At 30.9% G+C, this 19,321-nt stretch overlaps 2 protein-coding genes across 2 annotated transcripts; both read left to right on the forward strand.

Annotated features, from left to right (window-relative positions):
- The first annotated feature begins 373 nt into the window (after positions 1-373).
- On the forward strand, positions 374-2,949 carry LOC105337343 (guanine nucleotide-binding protein G(s) subunit alpha-like). Its single transcript, XM_011442026.4, has 7 exons — positions 374-801; positions 919-991; positions 1,113-1,281; positions 1,381-1,478; positions 1,580-2,043; positions 2,153-2,289; positions 2,402-2,949. Exons 1-7 carry the CDS (start codon positions 633-635, stop codon positions 2,585-2,587), a joined length of 1,296 nt encoding a protein of 431 aa, XP_011440328.3. The 5' UTR covers positions 374-632; the 3' UTR covers positions 2,588-2,949.
- Positions 2,950-4,262: 1,313 nt separating this feature from the next.
- LOC105337344 (guanine nucleotide-binding protein G(s) subunit alpha-like) lies at positions 4,263-6,573 on the forward strand. The gene is made up of 6 exons (XM_011442027.4): positions 4,263-4,561; positions 4,685-4,926; positions 5,039-5,136; positions 5,247-5,710; positions 5,827-5,933; positions 6,055-6,573. The coding sequence occupies exons 1-6, from the start codon at positions 4,393-4,395 to the stop codon at positions 6,238-6,240; spliced, it is 1,266 nt and encodes a 421-aa protein (XP_011440329.3). The 5' UTR covers positions 4,263-4,392; the 3' UTR covers positions 6,241-6,573.
- The last annotated feature ends 12,748 nt before the right edge of the window (positions 6,574-19,321 follow it).

Consider the following 19,321-nt stretch of genomic DNA (forward strand, 5'->3'; position numbering starts at 1 on the left):
ATGTTTAGATTATAAAAAAAAAGCAAGCGCATACATGCAGAAAGAGGCAAATGTGAAGCATATTAACTTTGAAACTATTGTAAGCAACTTACTTTACTTTGAACAATAGATGTACTCTTGAAAAACACTCAATATCTCTTAAGTTCGAGGTGCTTTCAAAACGATTATAATGCACATCTAACCTTAGTTATTCCATGTCATTTTATTTCTTTTATCTGATTACAGGTAATATTTAGAGACAATGTAAAAAAAAAGAGAGAATACAAATCGTTCGTGATCTTTGCCAAAAACCGCTCACTAGTGAATATATGAAGTAATGATAAATTGCCCATAGCAAAACAAGAAGGCTAATTGGAGAATCGAGCGTGAATTTAATATACTGTATAATTTGACATATTAATCTTGCTGCTACCGCTTGTGGAAGTATAAAAAGACTGTCAACACGAACTCGAGTCATTTTAACGAGATACATTTAAGAGATAACTACATTCTGATTACTTTTTGTTTTGACTTCAAACGGATAAAAAAATACACTCCACGTGGATATTGTGCAGAAGGACAGTGCATTATTGAATTTAACAACGGATGGACTTGTGATGCCTGTGCTACGTTTGAAATAAGGGAACAAAACAATGCAGGAAAAAATTAAATCATTATTCCGACCCACAAGTGAAGACAGATTTAACATTTACCAATCTGCAGAGGAGGCAAAGAATGCAAAACTGCGAAATAAGCAAATCAGCAAAGTTTTGAAACAACACAAGAAAGAGGAGCTCAAGAAACTGAAGATCTTATTACTTGGTAAGCACAAAGCTGTGTAAATGTAATTCATTTGCAAAAATGTGTTTGCTTCATATATTATCATTGCTTTTGATAAATGATGATTACTTGATCAAATGTAATCATTAAAATTTGCAGGAACAGCAGAATCCGGAAAAAGTACCATCACAAAACAAATGAAAATTATCCATAGTAACGGATTTGATATGAGGTAAGGTCCAAGTTCTTCTCTACACGATGACATGCAATATTGTCGGTACTTTTAAATGCATAAATATGAGCTCTTAGCGGATAATGAATAATTCATTTAATTTTCTTTTGATTATTTTTAGTGAAAGATTAGAGAAAATATCAGACATTAGGAGAAACATCCAGCAATCTATTGTTGTTTTATTATCAGCCATGGATAGAATGAAGATTCCTCTTCACAATAAAGACAATGAACTGAGTCGAGATTTCATAATGAAGGAGGCTGGAAATCCTGAAAGCCATAGAAGAAATGTAAGTATAACAGTTCAATTCGTATTAGTTGTTTTGCTTTTCTCAAAAACTTTTTAAATCCATTTTGTAGACTTTACTGACAATGCATGTTTTATACAGGAATTTCTTGACCATGTAGAACAATTATGGAATGATGCTGGTGTGCAGGAATGTTATGGCAAATCCCATGGATTCCAACTCATTGATTGTGCGAAATAGTAAGTAAAACAATCCAAATATCAATATTCTCAAATCTTGAATACGAACCATCTTCAATCACTTAGACAGAGAAAACTAACAGAAAACATTTTGCTTGCAGCTTTCTTGATAAAATTCCTGAAATCAAAAGCCCAGCTTACGTGCCCTCAGATCAAGATATTCTTCGATGCAGAAGTTTGACAACTTCAATTCAACACACCGAATTTGAAGTTCCCGATGGTGGACATCAAGTTAAATTTGACGTTTATGATGTTGGCGGACAACAAGGAGAACGCAAGAAGTGGATCCAAGTGTTTGACAGTGTGACCGCCATTCTTTTCGTTGTGGACTGCAGTAGTTTCGACCAAACTCTTCGTGAGGATCCCGATAAGAATAGACTTCTTGAAGCTCTGGAAAACTTTGAACAAGTCTGGAATAACCGATTTCTTAGATTCGTCTCTGTGCTCCTCTTTATCAACAAAATTGATGTATTGGCGGAGAAAATCGCAAGAGGACGTGACATTGCAGAACTGACAAAATTGTATCCAGAGGTCTTCCCCAATTTTGAGAAATTCACTCCATCCAGTAAGTTTTGTTGTATATTGATTTAAATGTTTAAAGCATTCTTCTTTGTCTTTCTTTGTTGACTTATATTTGATAAAAATGAAACTTACAAATTTACATTTTATTTCAGAATCTGATATCATGGAATTTTTGGAAGCTTATCCCAGTTACAACAACGAGACCTGCAAGAAATCACGATCCGTATCACGCCATGACGTGCACCCAGACACAATTAAAACAGCTGTGTACATCAAACACCTTTTCATGGTAAGCATCTAAGTATTGAAATAAAAAATAACTTTCATTACAACATGGCACCATTCGTTATTTCGAATCTTTTTCGATACAATGAATTTAATATTTTATCCTTTTCTTTCAGAAAATCGTCCGCGGGGAGTTACAGTTAAGACAAAGAATAACACAACAAGCCCCGAATTGGCATGATGGACATAGTTGTGAATATTTCTACACATGTGCAATTGACACCAACAATGTACAACGTGTTTTAAATGGCTGTCGATCTCTCATTATTCAAAACCATTTGAGGAGATTTGGAATTATTTAAGCAGAGACATACATTAACCTTCTACCATTAAGACGCTGTCATTTATTTTCAGAAGTTTTCAAAATAATTTCGATCGATTGTTCTGGATCGATGTTTTGCCATCATCACAAAACTTAGCATAGATATATATTTGTGAATATGCCATTATTCATATTATTATGATCGAAGTAAGCACTCATTCGAAGGTGTAATACAGTACTTACTATACTAAAGACTTTATTTATTTATTTTCGTTCAACAGTGCTGTGTTTTTGCAGCAAATATTATCATACACTTTCATCAATATTGCAATATAGTTTTATTATTGTATATATTTATTAATTTATTTTTATAACTATTCCTTTTACACTTGTTTAATCCAATTTACACTATTCCCATTTTTTACACTAATTGTTCTTTCTATGTTATTGTTATATACATTTTACATTGCTTGTTAATAATAAATTTGAAATGAATATGAAAAATGGATTGTTTTTCTCATATAGGTTATCATTAAAAGAATAATTCAGGCTTGGCACTTCTCAAATGAATAACTACCAAGTCCAGTATTTACATGGGGTTTCTCTGTTTTTTTAAATTATTCAAAGATCTTTAAAATAAAGGAACGGCATTTATACAATTCAAACATAGAATAATACAAATTGCATCAGGGATAACTTGTCTCACTAATATTCTTCATATACTTTTACTGGTATACTTAAATATTAAACAAGTGTCAAAATGATTGTTGAAATCTATTAAAACCAAGCGATTTGCATATGTAAGTTAAACTTTTTATTTTAAATCCTGTTCATGATAATAACTTTAATCACACTGATAGTAAACACAGCTATTACCTTTCTCCAAATATAGAGACAAATATTATTGGTTGAATCGTCAGGTAATAGTATTAGAAAATGTATAAATCCTAGATGCTTTTTACCGGCCAGTGTTTTTAAATTAAGTTTTTAAAGACCTTATTTTGAATATTTAACTAGAGTGGTTATTTATGAAAGAAATGAAATTAAAAAATAAGCTATGAATTAGAAAACCCCCTCTTCTGATTAGGCTGCCATCAAATTAAGAGTTTCAAATGCAAAAGCTAATGTTGTGCGGTTTTGGAATAAATTTCACACAATTTACTATAAACAAGTCTCATTGTAACCCAAATAAACGTTAAGGCATTGATGCCATTCTCTACTTTTCGTGCATCATTTTTAAAAGACACGATGCTGCGAAAACAAAACAAAACAAACTTTATCTTAGACTTTTTCGAAATGCACAAAAACAAAACTTCATCTTAGACTGAAGCAGTACTTAACTTAATACAAAAAAGTTTTACAGAATGTGTACTGTAAATATCGGGGCCATGTATTTTGCATCATTGTTAAGAAATGGTATTGATGACATATATAAAAATGAAATAAATCAGTAATCATCGGTTTTCATACAGTGACAGAAGTACTCAGATATATCAATTCATGATTAACGAAACCTCATCTGCTATGACAAGCCAACCCGAGGGCAACAAATCATTCCTGATCTTTTAGAAACCACACCAAGTAAATGAAAAGCGGTGATGTATTGCTCACACTCCGACAAGAAGGCTAATTGGAGGATCGAGCGTGAATTTTAATGAGTGCATAATTTGGCACAAGGTATATAAGGATTGTCAACACAGTGTAAAGTCAGTTAAACACTACCTGTGAGAGACTAAACATATCTACACTATAGCACCTTGGAGCTTATTACAAAACCATTGTGACTGTCAATCGTTCAATATTTCAATTACGGATTTATATTGTGATGCATCTTATCTGAACAATATGCAAGGAAAACTGAAGTCTCTGTTTAAAACAATTTGTGAGGATAAATTAAACTCTTATCCTTCAGCCGAGGAAGCAAAGAGAGCAAAGCTTAGAAACAAGCAGATCAGCAAAACATTAAAACAACATCAAAAGGAGGAGTTGAAGAAACTTAAAATCTTATTATTAGGTAAGAACTAGTTACGTTTATACATTATATCTATTTTTATAATATTTTTTCTGTTAATATCCTTCTTTTCTGTCTCTCAATTATGATAAACTAGAACTCATGTTTATTTTTACTTTCTTATAGGTACTGCTGAATCTGGAAAAAGCACAATTACAAAGCAAATGAAGATTATCCATGGGAATGGATTTGACATGAGTGAAAGACTTGAAAAAGTTTCCGACATTAGGAAAAACATCCAGCAATCTATTGTTGTGTTGCTTACAGCTATGAAAGAGTTGGAAATCCCCTTCGCACAAAAAGAAAATGAGAATAGAAGAGAGTTCATCCTTAACCAAGCAGGAAATCCTGAAAGCTATAAATCAAATGTAAGTATTTTATTAGTATATATTTCGGTTTTATTTATCGTTCATTTATATAATACATTGAGTACGAACACTTGAATATGCAACGTTTTAATCAATCTATTTTTGTACACAGGAATTCCTAGAGCACACCGAACAGCTGTGGGCCGACTCTGGAGTACAAGAATGTTACAGCAGATCTCATGAATTCCAGCTAATTGACTGTGCTAAATAGTAAGTTCTTCATCAATCCATTGTAATAAAAAATAAATGAATCAAAATTCAAACAATTTCTAAATTATTTTTGTACAGTTTTGTAACCTTTGTTATCTTTTGTTTTTTAGCTTTCTTGACAAAATTTCTGAAATCAAGAACCCAGAATATATTCCGTCTGACCAGGATATCCTCAGATGCAGAAGCTTAACCAACTCTATTCAACATACTGAATTCTGTGTTCCTGAAGGAGGACATCAAATCAAATTCGACGTTTATGATGTTGGTGGACAACAAGGAGAACGCAAGAAGTGGATCCAAGTGTTTGATGGTGTCAATGCTATTCTTTTTGCTGTTGACTGTAGCAGTTTTGACCAAACTCTTCGTGAAGATCCAACAAAGAACAGGCTATTGGAGGCTTTGGAAAACTTTGAACAAGTCTGGAATAACCGTTTCCTGAAGAATGTATCCGTTCTTCTTTTCCTCAACAAAATCGATGTATTGGCTGAGAAAATCGCCAAGGGCCGTGACATCTCGGAACTTTCACAACAATACCCAGACACTTTCCCAGACTTCAAAAGCTTTACTCCATCAAGTAAGTATTAGTACAGGTTATATTAACAAAATTATGTATGATTTGTACTCAAACATTACAATCAAGCACGATTATATGTCACTTTTACTTATTTTTTTCATCTTTGTTTTTTTCAGAATTGGAAGTTCTTAAATTCCTTGATTCATATCCAAAGTACAGCAATGCAAACAGTATGCACCCAGACACAGTGAAAACAGCTGTTTATATTCAACATTTGTTCATGGTAGGTTTCATGCTATATCGTTATTGTTAAAATCATTCAATTGTTTTTTTTTACTTTGGACACAAAACAATATATATTTATATAACAAAAACTTATCTTTGAATACCTTTTTTCTTTGCAGAAAATTGTAAAAGGAGATCTACAACTGAAAGAACGAATCACCAAGAGAGATTCCGAATGGCACAGTGGACACAGTTGTGAAACCTTTTACACATGTGCTGTTGACACAAACAACGTTCAAAAAGTTCTTAATGGTTGCCGATCCCTTATAATCCAGAACCATTTGAGAAAATTTGGACTGCTATAAACTTTTGAGAGCCATCAAAAGACCAACCTGTGATAATGGAATTAAAAACTATTTTATTCTATGACATTTCGTCCCAACGCATACCTCGGAAATCTTTGACTTATGGTCCGTGTCAAGAAATATATGACCATGTGTTTTACATTATTTATTTGAATACACCAACTATGATCCGTCCATTTTTCGAACAATTAATGTAGTGCTTTTTACACACTACATAAGTTCTTTAAAGGAATCTTTTGGATTTATATACATTTTTTATATACATATTCTCTATTTATGTTGTTTTTAACAATTTACAATGATGTTTACACTTGTTTTTGTTATGAATATTAAAAAAGGAAAAATAAGAAGTCTTAAATGTTTTCTGTGCTAGGTCTTTGTATGAAAAACCAATATATTTTATTTGTAAATATATTACGCTAACTGGTTATGTTTTTTCTGGTGTTGATCAATCGAATCACAGTATGTAGATTTCATACAACAATGTTTACTGCAACATTGAAGCTATAATTTAAGCCGTACTATGGATTCTCATTGCAATTTTTCGTGAGGAAAATCATTACTCATTAAACATACTCCCGATAAATTAGCTATGATAAGGAGATGAAATGACCTTGAAGCATGAAAGTATATAATCCACTAACAAATAAATTAAAATACAATGTGAGTGATGGCTTAGAGGACATAACGATAACGATATCTTCAGTATAAATGTATAAGGATAATGCCTGACATCTAAAATGATGACATTGTTAGCGTTCCTCTGGTCAAATCACACATTGCCAGCCTAAAATTCTAAAACTTTGTTAACAAACGCTAGATTTAAATAGGGAAACATATCCCACGCGCATAATATATTTTCTTTTAATTTCGTATACATGTATTACAATAATGAGAAACTCTCAACATGGCAATTTCATTTATCATGTTGCTATATCTGTAGTTAATTAATTTCTTTTATTGGTTGGGTTTTTTTGCTGTCCACTTACCATAATATGCAGACAGGTATAAGAATGTGCAGATGGTAAAACAATAAGCACAAAACGTTTACACAAAATTCTTTTATCTGATCAATAACTAGTACTATGTAATGGATTTCAGGAAAATCGATCTTTGTATAATATCGTTGACATCGATTTAGACATGTGTCAAATTTTAATTCAAGTTTGTGCCTAAAACATTACAAAGATTGCACTTTTTAGAAGCACAAATTCTCTCCTGGTTGACTACAACACTCTGATAGCATTATTAACCATTTATCTGACGTTAATATGTGATACAATACACATGACCAAGTCAATGGAGAAGAGTTGTCCATCTTACTTAATTTTTCTAACATATAGTCATTTAAATTGTGGTATTTAGAATTTTTTTATAACCTGGTGTAAAAGTGTTCAACTTTTTAAACAAAATAGTACCCCTGAAAATATGATGGGAACTTAGGCAAGTAAAACCATTCGCAGTTTCAACAATGAATCACGAAATTGACAGAATTTAAACAATTAAGATATTTTTCATCATTTTATCTAATAAGCTGTGCATCTTGTGAAAGCATGTCATCTTTTACTATCATTGTATTACGGTGTTTTCCCAATTTAAACACACCATAGTCCTTATACATGTCTTGGTATAATCTTACGCAATTCTTTCCATGAATTTGGTGAATGCAGACATAATTAATTCTCTAGCGGAAGTGTTATCCTATCTTAAGTAAATTCAGTTCATTTCACACATATTCCATTACCAGGACAGAGATTCAATATCGAAAGTAATTGGGTGTTTTGCAAGTATAGCAACGGATACAGCATGGGGACAACATCATTGCCGGGTTAAAATTAGACGTACACATACGCTTAAGTTGCACTTTTGTGAGCAGATTTTGTAATTCACTTGTGCTTTAGGTAAAACTTCATGTGATAATGAACTATTTAAAATAAATTGTATACAATATAGATGCTGATTAATACAGTTGGCATCCATTAGATACATTCAAAACATGAAATAATTTTTTTTAGAAACTTGGATTGGTATATTTCAAAACGCTGTTTAATCATTTGCTGTAATTAACTCACCACAATAACTTAGTAAATAAACATTAACATAATTAAGTTTTCTTTAATTTTCACATGATTTTCAACGTTTTTATCTGACGACTCTTTAAATACTATGAATCAAGTCAGTAAGACTCACGTAGACGCTAATTGACGTTTTTAGTGTCTTTCATTTTAACATTATGATGTTTTAAAATTAAAATTTAACATGACTTCCTCTCTTTGAAATACAATATTCATATACTTAGCCTTGATAATGAAGGGTGGGTTCTGTTTCTGATGGATAAACAGTTTTTATAACTAAATTAATCGCCGTTAACTGACTTGTTATGATAATGTTTTAAGAAAGAAAAACTTTTTTTTTCTTCAAAATATAAGTTAATTATTAAAATTTGTTACATAAGAAAAAGGCAATTTCAGTAGATGATAAATAGATATAAACATGTACATACGGCATATACTATAATCAAAGTCTCTACCATAAACATTTTATTTACTATTAATTTGGCGTTCAAACATACATTTATGCTTGAAAGGGGGCAATTGCGATCATGTTTAGACAGATTTATCTTCAAATAAATGACCCATGTACCTTAACTGTAAATTCCTTGTTTGGGGGCTGTACATGACCAAACGCCGAGACATCTAACACATACGCATTAGAGGCCTTAATATTCCACCCAACCCATGGTTTTTCGATTTTCTGTTTTTCAAAAATATAGCTAATATGTTTAAACTATCCTCTCTCGTGCTTCACCTTTCGCATTGTATTTTCAGAAAAGTTGTAACTGGTCATTCACATCCTCTTCTATTTCATTTATCTACACGCGACTATTAACAAACGTCGTCCCTAACTGGAATTTAATGTCATTTCGTCTATTTGTTCACCCCAATACAACAGTTTAGTTTTTTGAAGTTGTCTTTAACTCAAACTGTACTAGAGAAACAAGCAAGTTGGCATCTGTTTAAGGTCTGTCAACACCATAGGTTGTATTTTGGAGCTTGTTTTATTTAACTCGACGAACGTGTTGTAATATGATGCAACTGTTTTATGTGATTTTTGTCTTTTAACTTACAGGATACCAAGAAATATTGAATATTTTTATGAATAAAACTTCAAGGAAAAAAAGTTAATAATAATGTTTATTTTTTGTATCATATTCGAACATCTCATTTTTGCCTTATGTAATTTTTTTTTAATATTGGATGTTTCGAAACACTTTATGTGGTTGTGTATACCCTACTAATTTAATTTTATGTCGGTTGTATGTAAATAATGTAGCTTCTTTGGTTCATTTTTTTTGTGTGTACAATCCTTTCTTTTGTACATTATTTTGTACCTTGCAACTCAATTGGCATGCTCAATTAAACTGATCATGACATTTTAAGTTCATAACACAACGTTCATATTCTAGTACTTCTTACCTTTCTAATCCATCTTTTCAAACTCTGTCTGACGTATCCTCTTATAGCATCAGTGGTATTTATTGAACGATTTCTTTTAACAAATATGTTTTTTATGTAATAATAGAATGAAGACATTGTAAAAACAAAACCATATAAATCATTTGTTTGTGTAAAAACTGAAACCCTTATAATACACAATGCCTTAATAATAACAATTATTATTATAAAATGCATTTATAGTGACGAGGAGATGAGTATCAACAAAAAGAAAGAAACATCCTAAGTGTGCATCTTCGCAGTGATATAATCGCGTTCAATATTCTACTATATGGTGGGCCTATCAAAACCGTTATGTTCTACTTATTAAACATGTTCACGACAATGTAAGTATACCATTACAGAAATGTGATAATTATTCGTTTAGTGTCTTAAAATATTTCCGCAATCCCGAGTTTGGCGGCGATGTCAATATTCTTTGTGGTCCAAAAATGATGGATTTCTATAAAACTATTTTGTTGAGTTTTGTAATAATGAAGAAAGCGATCTTATTGGTTGAACCTATTCCTCCTAAAAATAGTCCACGAGGTACAGTAACTTGTAAATGAAGAAACTGGCGACTATTTTAATGTTGTCCTGCCTAGTATAACACATAGTGGCCCAAGGTTTGACATTAATTGACTTGTTTTGTTAAATCCAAGAAAATCATTAAAATTCTTCTGTAAGTGAACAGCAATTTACACCTGATAAGACAATGCCGGAAAATTGCCATTTAATTAACCAAGTGAGTTACACTTTGATGAAAACAGTTCCTTAGGTGAAGAGGTGAAGGGTTCACCCAAAATAATTAAAATTCGACAAATTTTGGCAATAATGGAAAGAATTTATCACAATGGTTGCAAGGAAGTCATTATATTATCAATATACAACATAGTAATTAAGTGGATATATATGGAATATAACTTATATGTATATGTATTAAAATTCTCCACTTTTCCCGTCTTAATGAACATGCCTTTATCGGGGTTTGATAATAATATCAACATTTGATGTAAGGCTCTTTTTTACAGTTAGCAATATACCTCTACATGCATGTAATACTACCTTTATTGATTGGGTGAAATTTTAGTTTGTTTTGTTTACGATGCAATTATTCAAGGATTTGAATTTTTCGGAAGTCTAATAAGTGTACAAAGTACAATAACCTTTTATAAATATAACTGAAGGTCAAACAAACAAAATACATTTTATTTTGATTTACTTATCTAATATAAATTTGCGGTTTTTGACCACTTAATATTATACGACAAATATTTGTTTCCTAAAGATGTTTCTTTCGTTTCAAAAGATATTATTGCGTAAAATGATCTCAATTTATCATATTGTTTTTTTTCTAAAACGTCGATTTGTTGATTATTAACAAATTACTTGAAGGGATGGACTGAACTCTGTGACACGATACCAACATCATGGCTGTATCGTAAATGTACGGAAACCGCGAAAAAAAACATTACAATATCAAAGATATTCATGGTGAGAGATTTTTTCAACAGATCTGTGATGTTAACAAGGTGTTTTGACATTTACAGCTTTACGTCTCTTTTGAAACGAATTTGAAAATACATATATTTTTTATAACTATTAACTATAACAAAACCACTCCCTTGTTTTACGAGTATTTTGTAGCAGGTTTTATGATCAACTTTTGTTGAACAACGCTTCTTTCAGGAAATAAGCTTTGAGAAACAAGTACCAAAATTAATTAAAATATGAAAATAAACTGATCCATTCATGGCACAAAATGTAAAGGATCATCCGCAAATCTGACAAGCAAATTGAAGAAACTGTACACCTCATGCTAATATATGTCTTACTTTACAACAGTTTTATGGATGTTAACGTGTTAAATAAATATTCAGAGGATTTTTTTTAGGTTAAAGTCAAAGTATTTCTGTCCTTAAAGTTTCTACTTTCAGAAGTAAAATTGTAAAAAAAAAAATAATAATAATTGAAACATACTAGCAATATGGATAATTGTTTTCAAATGATTAAACAAATAATCAAATCGATCGAAATAGTAATGGTAACTTGTTTTTATTATTTCAAAATACTTTGTCAAGCAAAACCACTTTAGTCATCCAATGTTTAAACAGTTAGAAATTCAAATCAAAGTATTATGCACTGCATTTACTACTAGCGTTTTGTTCTAGTTCTTGTGTGAAGTAATGAATAAATTATTCTGTTAATAGGCTTAGGATTTCCGATTTGTCACCATTTTAAAGCTCCATGTCCAGTTTGACCTTTCAGTTATATTTATGATAAATTTATTGAAATAACATAATATTTATCATTTGGCTTAAATAAAACGTTAAATTTCGATGTTCCCAAAAAAGGAGGAAAATATAAATGAAATAAATGATGTAGGAAGTAATCTCTGTATTAACAATTTATTTACATACAAATAGTCAATGTATGTCAATCATCCGTTGTGATCATGTCGCTCGCAACAGGAAGGCAATCAGGCATATTAAAAAATCAAAGAATTAATCAGGACCAATCATGGACTGCTGCGCCTCATCTTGATGGCCATAGCATGGCAGCAAAACATGCACAAATCCAATTTGCGTTCAGTCAGCGCATGTTATAATTATCGTCCGCCGTCCTAAAACAGGGCTATATATGAAGTTGCATTTTCTGTAACATAAAAAATGAAGTTTATATGTATGAAAATATTTATCTCATTTGTTGAATGACAAAACCCTAAGCAAGTAAGTACATGCATGCGTAACTATTAGATTTATATAACTTTTGCTTTTCTACTTAGATGATTGGCAATAAGTTGGATGCCTAAATCAACTAGATCATTATGGTAATTCATTGTGTCATGCGTATGCAGGCTGTGCAACTGTAAATATGAGAAAAATCATTTTGCACAGTATTGTCTTGTTATATGTTTGTATATACAACGAGTGCAAAAACTTTACTCGTAAAAAAAAGTTTAGATAAAAGGCATACATGCGATGATTCAATTCATATATTTTGGTTCTAAGGCGTATTTCGTGACATGATTCTTTACCTTATTTTTGAAGTATTTGATCAACTTCAAACTGACTCATTTTACTTCCCAAAGAGTTTTCAAATGATCTGCCAATCATTTGATTTTAGTCATTGGGTGATTTGATATCATCGATCTTTTACTTACAGGTAGCTGTCAACGTTAAAAACAGCTGCCTTTTGATTCCTTTTTATAGTCTTCTGTTTTGAATAAACAAATAAGATTTTGGAAGACAGATTTGTAGGAACCCCTAAAAACTGAACAAATTGAGTTGCATTTGCATCATTGATTCAAACCTTTACAAGGTCGATATCTGCATCGCAAATTCTAAATGCAAGTACAATTAACATGGCATTGTATGTATAAACATCTGTATACAAAAAGATGTAAAAAGTTAGTACATATCCTATAACACTAGACCAGATCTTTTCATGTATCGCAATGAATACAACGTAGTCATCAATGAGCGGTGTTTAGAACAGTATAAGTACCTATTAAGTACATCTGAAGAACTTAAAAAAAATTAAAATAGAAGATTATAATTAGACTGTTTTCTCCATTGTATTCCCAGAAAAGAAACATATGTAACATTTCAAGAATCAATTATTCTTTCATATCAAAATTTATGCAGGCTTTTAATTTCTTTTAATGTAAACATGACATTACTTTTTAATACAAGTAATTAAAACATTCAACGCAGAATTAAAAAATAAAGAATTCCACTCTATAAAAAGAATTGCAAAATTCCCATCGAAAATTGGACGTTGACATTTAGTTTTAATATGTGTAGGCCTACAGTATTTACCTGATTTCATAAGTTTTGGTGTAAGTTCCCAATGTTATGACTAGAACTAATATATACGTGCTTGAACACCCCTGCATTTTATGTGGTTTTGTGGGCACTATTCTGTGTTAGGCAGTAATTTGCTAGACAAGTTGTGAACTAAAAATTTCCCAAAGATTATTAAGAATACGAAATAAAAATGCATTGTCAATTAGTTACTCGATATCATCATGCAGGTGATTTCAACGAACTCGTAATTATTTGTGACTCACCTTGAGAAAAACTTATAAGCATCGATCGATCGATGTATCATACCAAACCTGAAATTTGATTTATTTATCTTCAATAACATGGCACCTCGCCCAGGTGAACTTTACACTGAAACAAATGCTTCCCATCATAACGTTTGTAAGCTGACTTCTGTCATTACATTTGTGTCACACATCAAGGTTGTATGGTATCAAATAAGGAAAACTTCCTCGTTTTTTATGTTTCTAATTTTCCTCCTTCGTTTTTAAAGATCATCAATTAATATTGTTTGTTGTAAATGGGAGGCAATGACTCCATTTGATGAATGCTCGATAATTTCCTTAATTGTTTAGTATTTCATCAATGATCACATATACGCAGTGTTACTTAATTACAGACAATTACTCAAATAGAAATGTATATTATAAATTTAGGCCCTAGATTTGGATGGTTTTGCGCAAGAATATAGGGAAGTTGTTTTACTTTAAGAAAATAGAATAATATCAGGCAAAACGTACAGTTGCTTTGTATAGTATTTCTCTCCAAGAATAAAACTAAAGATTAACCAGGTTAAAAAAACTATACTTGTACCTAAAATATTGAGGATCTCGTATCATGCATCGTTTACAGTGAATGTCCCAGGTACAATGGGTGTAAGTTATTAGAGTAAACGTATACTCTTTGACAAGGTTTGCAAGGGCACTCAAATTGCATTGCAAATATGAAGATCTGTTGTTCATTTTACAATTCAAATTCGGCTAAAACTTGTAAAAGATTAAAGAAAAACCTATCGATGGCTCAATTTAATTTGATAAAATATATTCATAACTAGGAGTTCATTTATTACCATAACCTGCATACTAATTAGATAAAAGCAGTGCAAATGTTTTGAATTATTATGCAATTTATAATATGTATATACATATCTGAATGCTTTTTAAAATAAAAACTTACCTTGTTTGCTCAAAGAAAATCCAGGTATACAATCTAGCTAACTCTAAGACTTGATGCACAGTCAATATTTTTGTTTTATTTTTAAAAATATTGAAATAATTTCATTTCAGTTATAATCTTAAATTAATATCATCTTCAGAAATTCTAAGGTAAACTTGACACTTCTTGCTTTCCTATTGTTTTATATATCGTTTGGCTTACAGACGCTGAGATCATGCACATATAACTAACTGAATGTCAATTCTGACATAAAATCGGATTTCTACATATTTGAACGATAAAGCAAGCAGGCCTTGACTGGCGCTCAACATAAGGGGGCAGCACCGTTGTAGAAAAGTCATTTACGATTCACAACTGCCAAAACGCTAAGGTTTGATTGCCAAAACGATTTCAAGGACGAATTTTTGTCAAGCTCAAAAGTTTTAAATTTTTCTGAATTCGGAGATGCGAGTAAAAATCTAAAATATTTACTATATTAGACTAATCTTCACTTGTAGATAATAAAAAAAATATAGTGTAACCTCTGTGTAAGATAATGGCTGTAAGACAGAATGCAGAACTTTGAAAGTATTAGAAAGAGAAAAAAAATGTAAATTGTAATGATTTTATTCACATTTTTTGCAAATTAATCTGAAATCGATCATTTCAGGTTCTTTCTAATTTTATCACATCAAATGCAAAAATGTAAGAAAATCAAGCACGGCAATAGTACTGGAATCGTGCACAGTGCGTGCACCCGGTTCAAAGCAGCTTTGCTTAATTGTGGTCAAATTCAAAATCGCCTAATCAAATGAAAAATACCCAAAGAAAATGAGAAAGAGAGACATTTAGATTGAACAGCGGTTACACATATAGTTAAGACTGTTTTCATTTATTACAAAACATCATCTTGCTGGGCAACAAGTGCATTGTTTTATGTAGGTTGCAATATCATGCTGTTAAACCCTTAGTAGGTTATTTTTTAACAAAAATTCCAAAATGAATACATAAATAATTGTCTCTATTAACTTATTTCTTACTTTTTTTGCCGCTGGTAAAATTTGCATAAACATGTTCACCAATTTCTTGTATTAATTAGGTTGCAAAGAATAACTAATTAAAGACATAATTTTGATTGTCAAGGAAAATGTTATTTTCAGTGAAATCATGAAAAACCAAACATTTACCATAATTAACCCCCCTCAAAAGATAATAGTCTGTCAAATGATGACAAGAGAGGGCATACACCACCAGCGTTTGATCAATTATAACTCTTTGATAACGACATTTTTTTTTAAGTAACCATTCAGTACTGAGGAAAATGGCTTTTTTACTTTGAGAAAATTATATTAATAACATGATGTTACATGGTATATATAATGTTATCTCCATTTATGGTTTTTTTAAACACATGGAATCGCGTCATAGACTACTACAAGGTGAATTGCTTTTTAAAGTACTGCTAATTGTATTTACCATCAAACGACAGTTCACATTGGACGCTTCAAAATATCCCAAAATTACTGTTTAGTGTAATAGTGATCAATTAAATACCACAAACAGCGTGAAAGTATCACATTATAATAGATGATGTTCTTTTATTTTATTATCTACAATTAATTCTACATAACAGTTTTGAATGATCATCGATATCTGTTCCATTAACCGATCGTTTGCATTTTTACTTAATAATTGAATGGCACAATTTCATGATTCTATTTTCTTTTTTTCAAACTGATCGATTTTTCAGTATACTTAATATAATAGAATAGCGTTAACAGTAGTGCTTTCAAACCTAAAAAATACAATTTTATTTGAGAGGAAGAAAATCACTGAAAGTTGAAACATTAAGTTGCCATAGTTTTCTTTTGTGTGTGATTGCGCGTATATGGAAAACAGTGACATACTAAATATGTTATGTAGAACGTCAAATTATAATTTAAATAAGCTTTCATGAAAATAGAAAAATCTACAGAATATTTATATAAAGATAAATATTTTATCTTAACCAACAAAATCAATCAGCCTTATTACATAAATTAGAATCTTTGTCACATATGATGTAACGTTGAAGGTCATTGTAAAAATACTTCTAATAAAACTGTACAATATGCAGAACGGTATTATTCTTCGAAAGTCGGTCAGCTTTGTAAAAAAATGCTTTCTTTTTCCCAGATTTGTGCACGTGCGAATTGTTTTACATACAAAGATAGAAGTACAACATCCATCTATCTTTTTACCGCAAACCTGTCTATGACGTCATTATGTATTTTTAGAGCAAAGCCACAAAGTTCAATCAAAGATATTTGAGGCGGGAAAATGATGTACTGCAAGGTAGGTAGAATTGTGTAATAGTGTTAGAACATGGCCGCAAAACTGAGATATTGTCGTATATCTGACTTAACTATCTTGTGAAAGTCGAAAGTTCTGACAACAACATTAACAATTCGCTTTTTAAAAATCGCCTTGTTTTTTCGTGATTCTATACTAAACATGGATGTAACGATGATAAAGAACCAATATTAAACGTGTTTTTTTATTAAGTAAAATATTTTCAATCTTAAATTCAAATTTAAGTATAAAGATGTTTTTACTGTAATTCTGCTTATGATAACTCTCAACCCATTCCAAATCTTCAGGAAACAACAAACCGTATACCCGCCACTAAACCATTACTTCATGTACAATATTCTCAAAGTGCTTTTGCACTGACATTTAATTATTTATGAGTTATTTATCATGGCACGTGTCTGAGATAGGTGCAAATTACTTGTTTGTTAATAAATAACAGTTTCCATTGGAATCAAAAGGAAGAAAATAGTTCCAATTGCTTTTATAATTTAAGTTAATTTTGATTTACCTCTCGTTTGCGTCACTGGCGATGAAAATATTATGACATTTTTAAATAACAGCATGCAACGTGTTCGTGATCACTTAAAAGAGGGTAATTGTAATGTGTGCAAGTGACCAGTTAAAAAAAAGAAAGTTTAATAATCATTTTAATCAACTATTGCAATGGTGATTGGTATACCTTATTTATATTATGTGATGTTTTCAACTTCATGAACTTTGCTCTAAACTTCTATCAGCTAATATTTTGAATTTTGTTCAGTGGTTTCAAGATCATGCTGTTATAAGTAAGCTTAAGGGTTTACAAGATACATTTGTAAGACGTTGTATACAAAATGATGTTAGTTCTTTAAAATGTTCTACCGCGATGCTGAAATTGCATATTGTTTTTTATAACTCTTACATCTTACAGCGGCACTTGTTATAAGAGGAAATATTTAAAATTCATATTTTGACGACTTTGTTGCATTGATAAATTAAGAATATTTTGTTCTGTTTAGAGTTACTCATCCGTTTGAGCCGTTGGTATTTGTTGAATTACAATTTAAAACAAAAAATAAAGACTTTTTTATTTTTAATTTCTTTCGGACATTCACCTTTCCAGGAAACCCAAATAAAGATTACATAACCTATTATTTCAAAAACAAATAGCTCGATGAAGTAACTGGCTTAAAATCACGTTAATTTATCAGACACTTGTGATTAAACATGTCGAGGAAACTAATTCATGTGTCAATTAGGTTTGATTAAACACACCAACGAATTTGCTTTTCGTTGAAAAGTGGACGTGAAACTTCAGCAAGACAATGTTTTTATAAAGTTGAACAGTAGTTTTTGCAACGTTGACAAAACTAGAAATGGTGTAAAAGAGTTCATTTCTCGGTGAGATTGCACTTATGATCACAACATCAAACGGCGGAATGTCACTTAAAATATTTAGTTCTAGATGAAAAATATTTTCGGTAAAAGAGCATTGCAATGCTCCATATCTCATGCAAATGTGCAATCTTTGTCTCAAAATCAGGTAATTCAATTTATTATTAACAGATTCTACATTAAATATAAAGTTGACATTACGTTTATCCAATGTCAACAAGAATGAAAACGACATTTATATGTGTGTCTTTTGTTTATACAGTTGTTTCACAAAATGAATATGATTTTATTATTTTGAGATCAATATCACGATTCTCAAAAATCAATGAATTTCGGTGCCCCGGTGCTTGCATTCTCATATACTGTTAGATAATTTCATGACCTTGTAATTAAAATCGCTAGTATATATTCTACGTTTACCGTAGTTTTAGTCCAAAAAAGTTATTACATGATCAATGTTCTTGTTCTTAATCATAAAAATATGTTAATAGATGTCAATGATTTCAAAAATCACACAAATCACAAATTTTCAAATTTAATTACTTCGATTGTTCATATAAATGGACACACTTGTCAATGTATACATTAATCTGTATAGAAACTGCTGACTACATATAGGGCACATTGTTCCTAAATAGAAACGAATACGTGTGCCAAACCATACTAGACCCAGATCGGTCCCTTCTATTTTGGTAAAATTTTGTGATTAGCATTCAAAGCATTTGCTTATATCCTCTTTTTCTCTCACTGCTATTCATATCTTCCTTGTAATTGATCATGAGATTCAATGCTGAGAATTCTAAGTAGCAAAACGCCTCACTGAATCACGATTGTAATGGACCATCACTTTCCTATTCATGGTTTGCACAAAACTAAATC

This window comes from Magallana gigas, chromosome 5, assembly GCF_963853765.1.
Source record: "Magallana gigas chromosome 5, xbMagGiga1.1, whole genome shotgun sequence".
Classification (NCBI taxonomy): Eukaryota; Metazoa; Mollusca; class Bivalvia; order Ostreida; family Ostreidae; genus Magallana; species Magallana gigas.

Coding starts and splice junctions, on each gene's coding strand:
- LOC105337343 (XM_011442026.4), top strand. CDS start 633: ATGCAGGAAAAAATTAAATCATTATTCCGACCCACAAGTGAAGACAGA. Junction 1,282..1,380: donor CTGAAAGCCATAGAAGAAAT/GTAAGTATAACA, acceptor TGTTTTATACAG/GAATTTCTTGACCATGTAGA. Junction 1,479..1,579: donor CTCATTGATTGTGCGAAATA/GTAAGTAAAACA, acceptor TTTTGCTTGCAG/CTTTCTTGATAAAATTCCTG.
- LOC105337344 (XM_011442027.4), top strand. CDS start 4,393: ATGCAAGGAAAACTGAAGTCTCTGTTTAAAACAATTTGTGAGGATAAA. Junction 4,927..5,038: donor CTGAAAGCTATAAATCAAAT/GTAAGTATTTTA, acceptor TTTTGTACACAG/GAATTCCTAGAGCACACCGA. Junction 5,137..5,246: donor CTAATTGACTGTGCTAAATA/GTAAGTTCTTCA, acceptor TTTGTTTTTTAG/CTTTCTTGACAAAATTTCTG.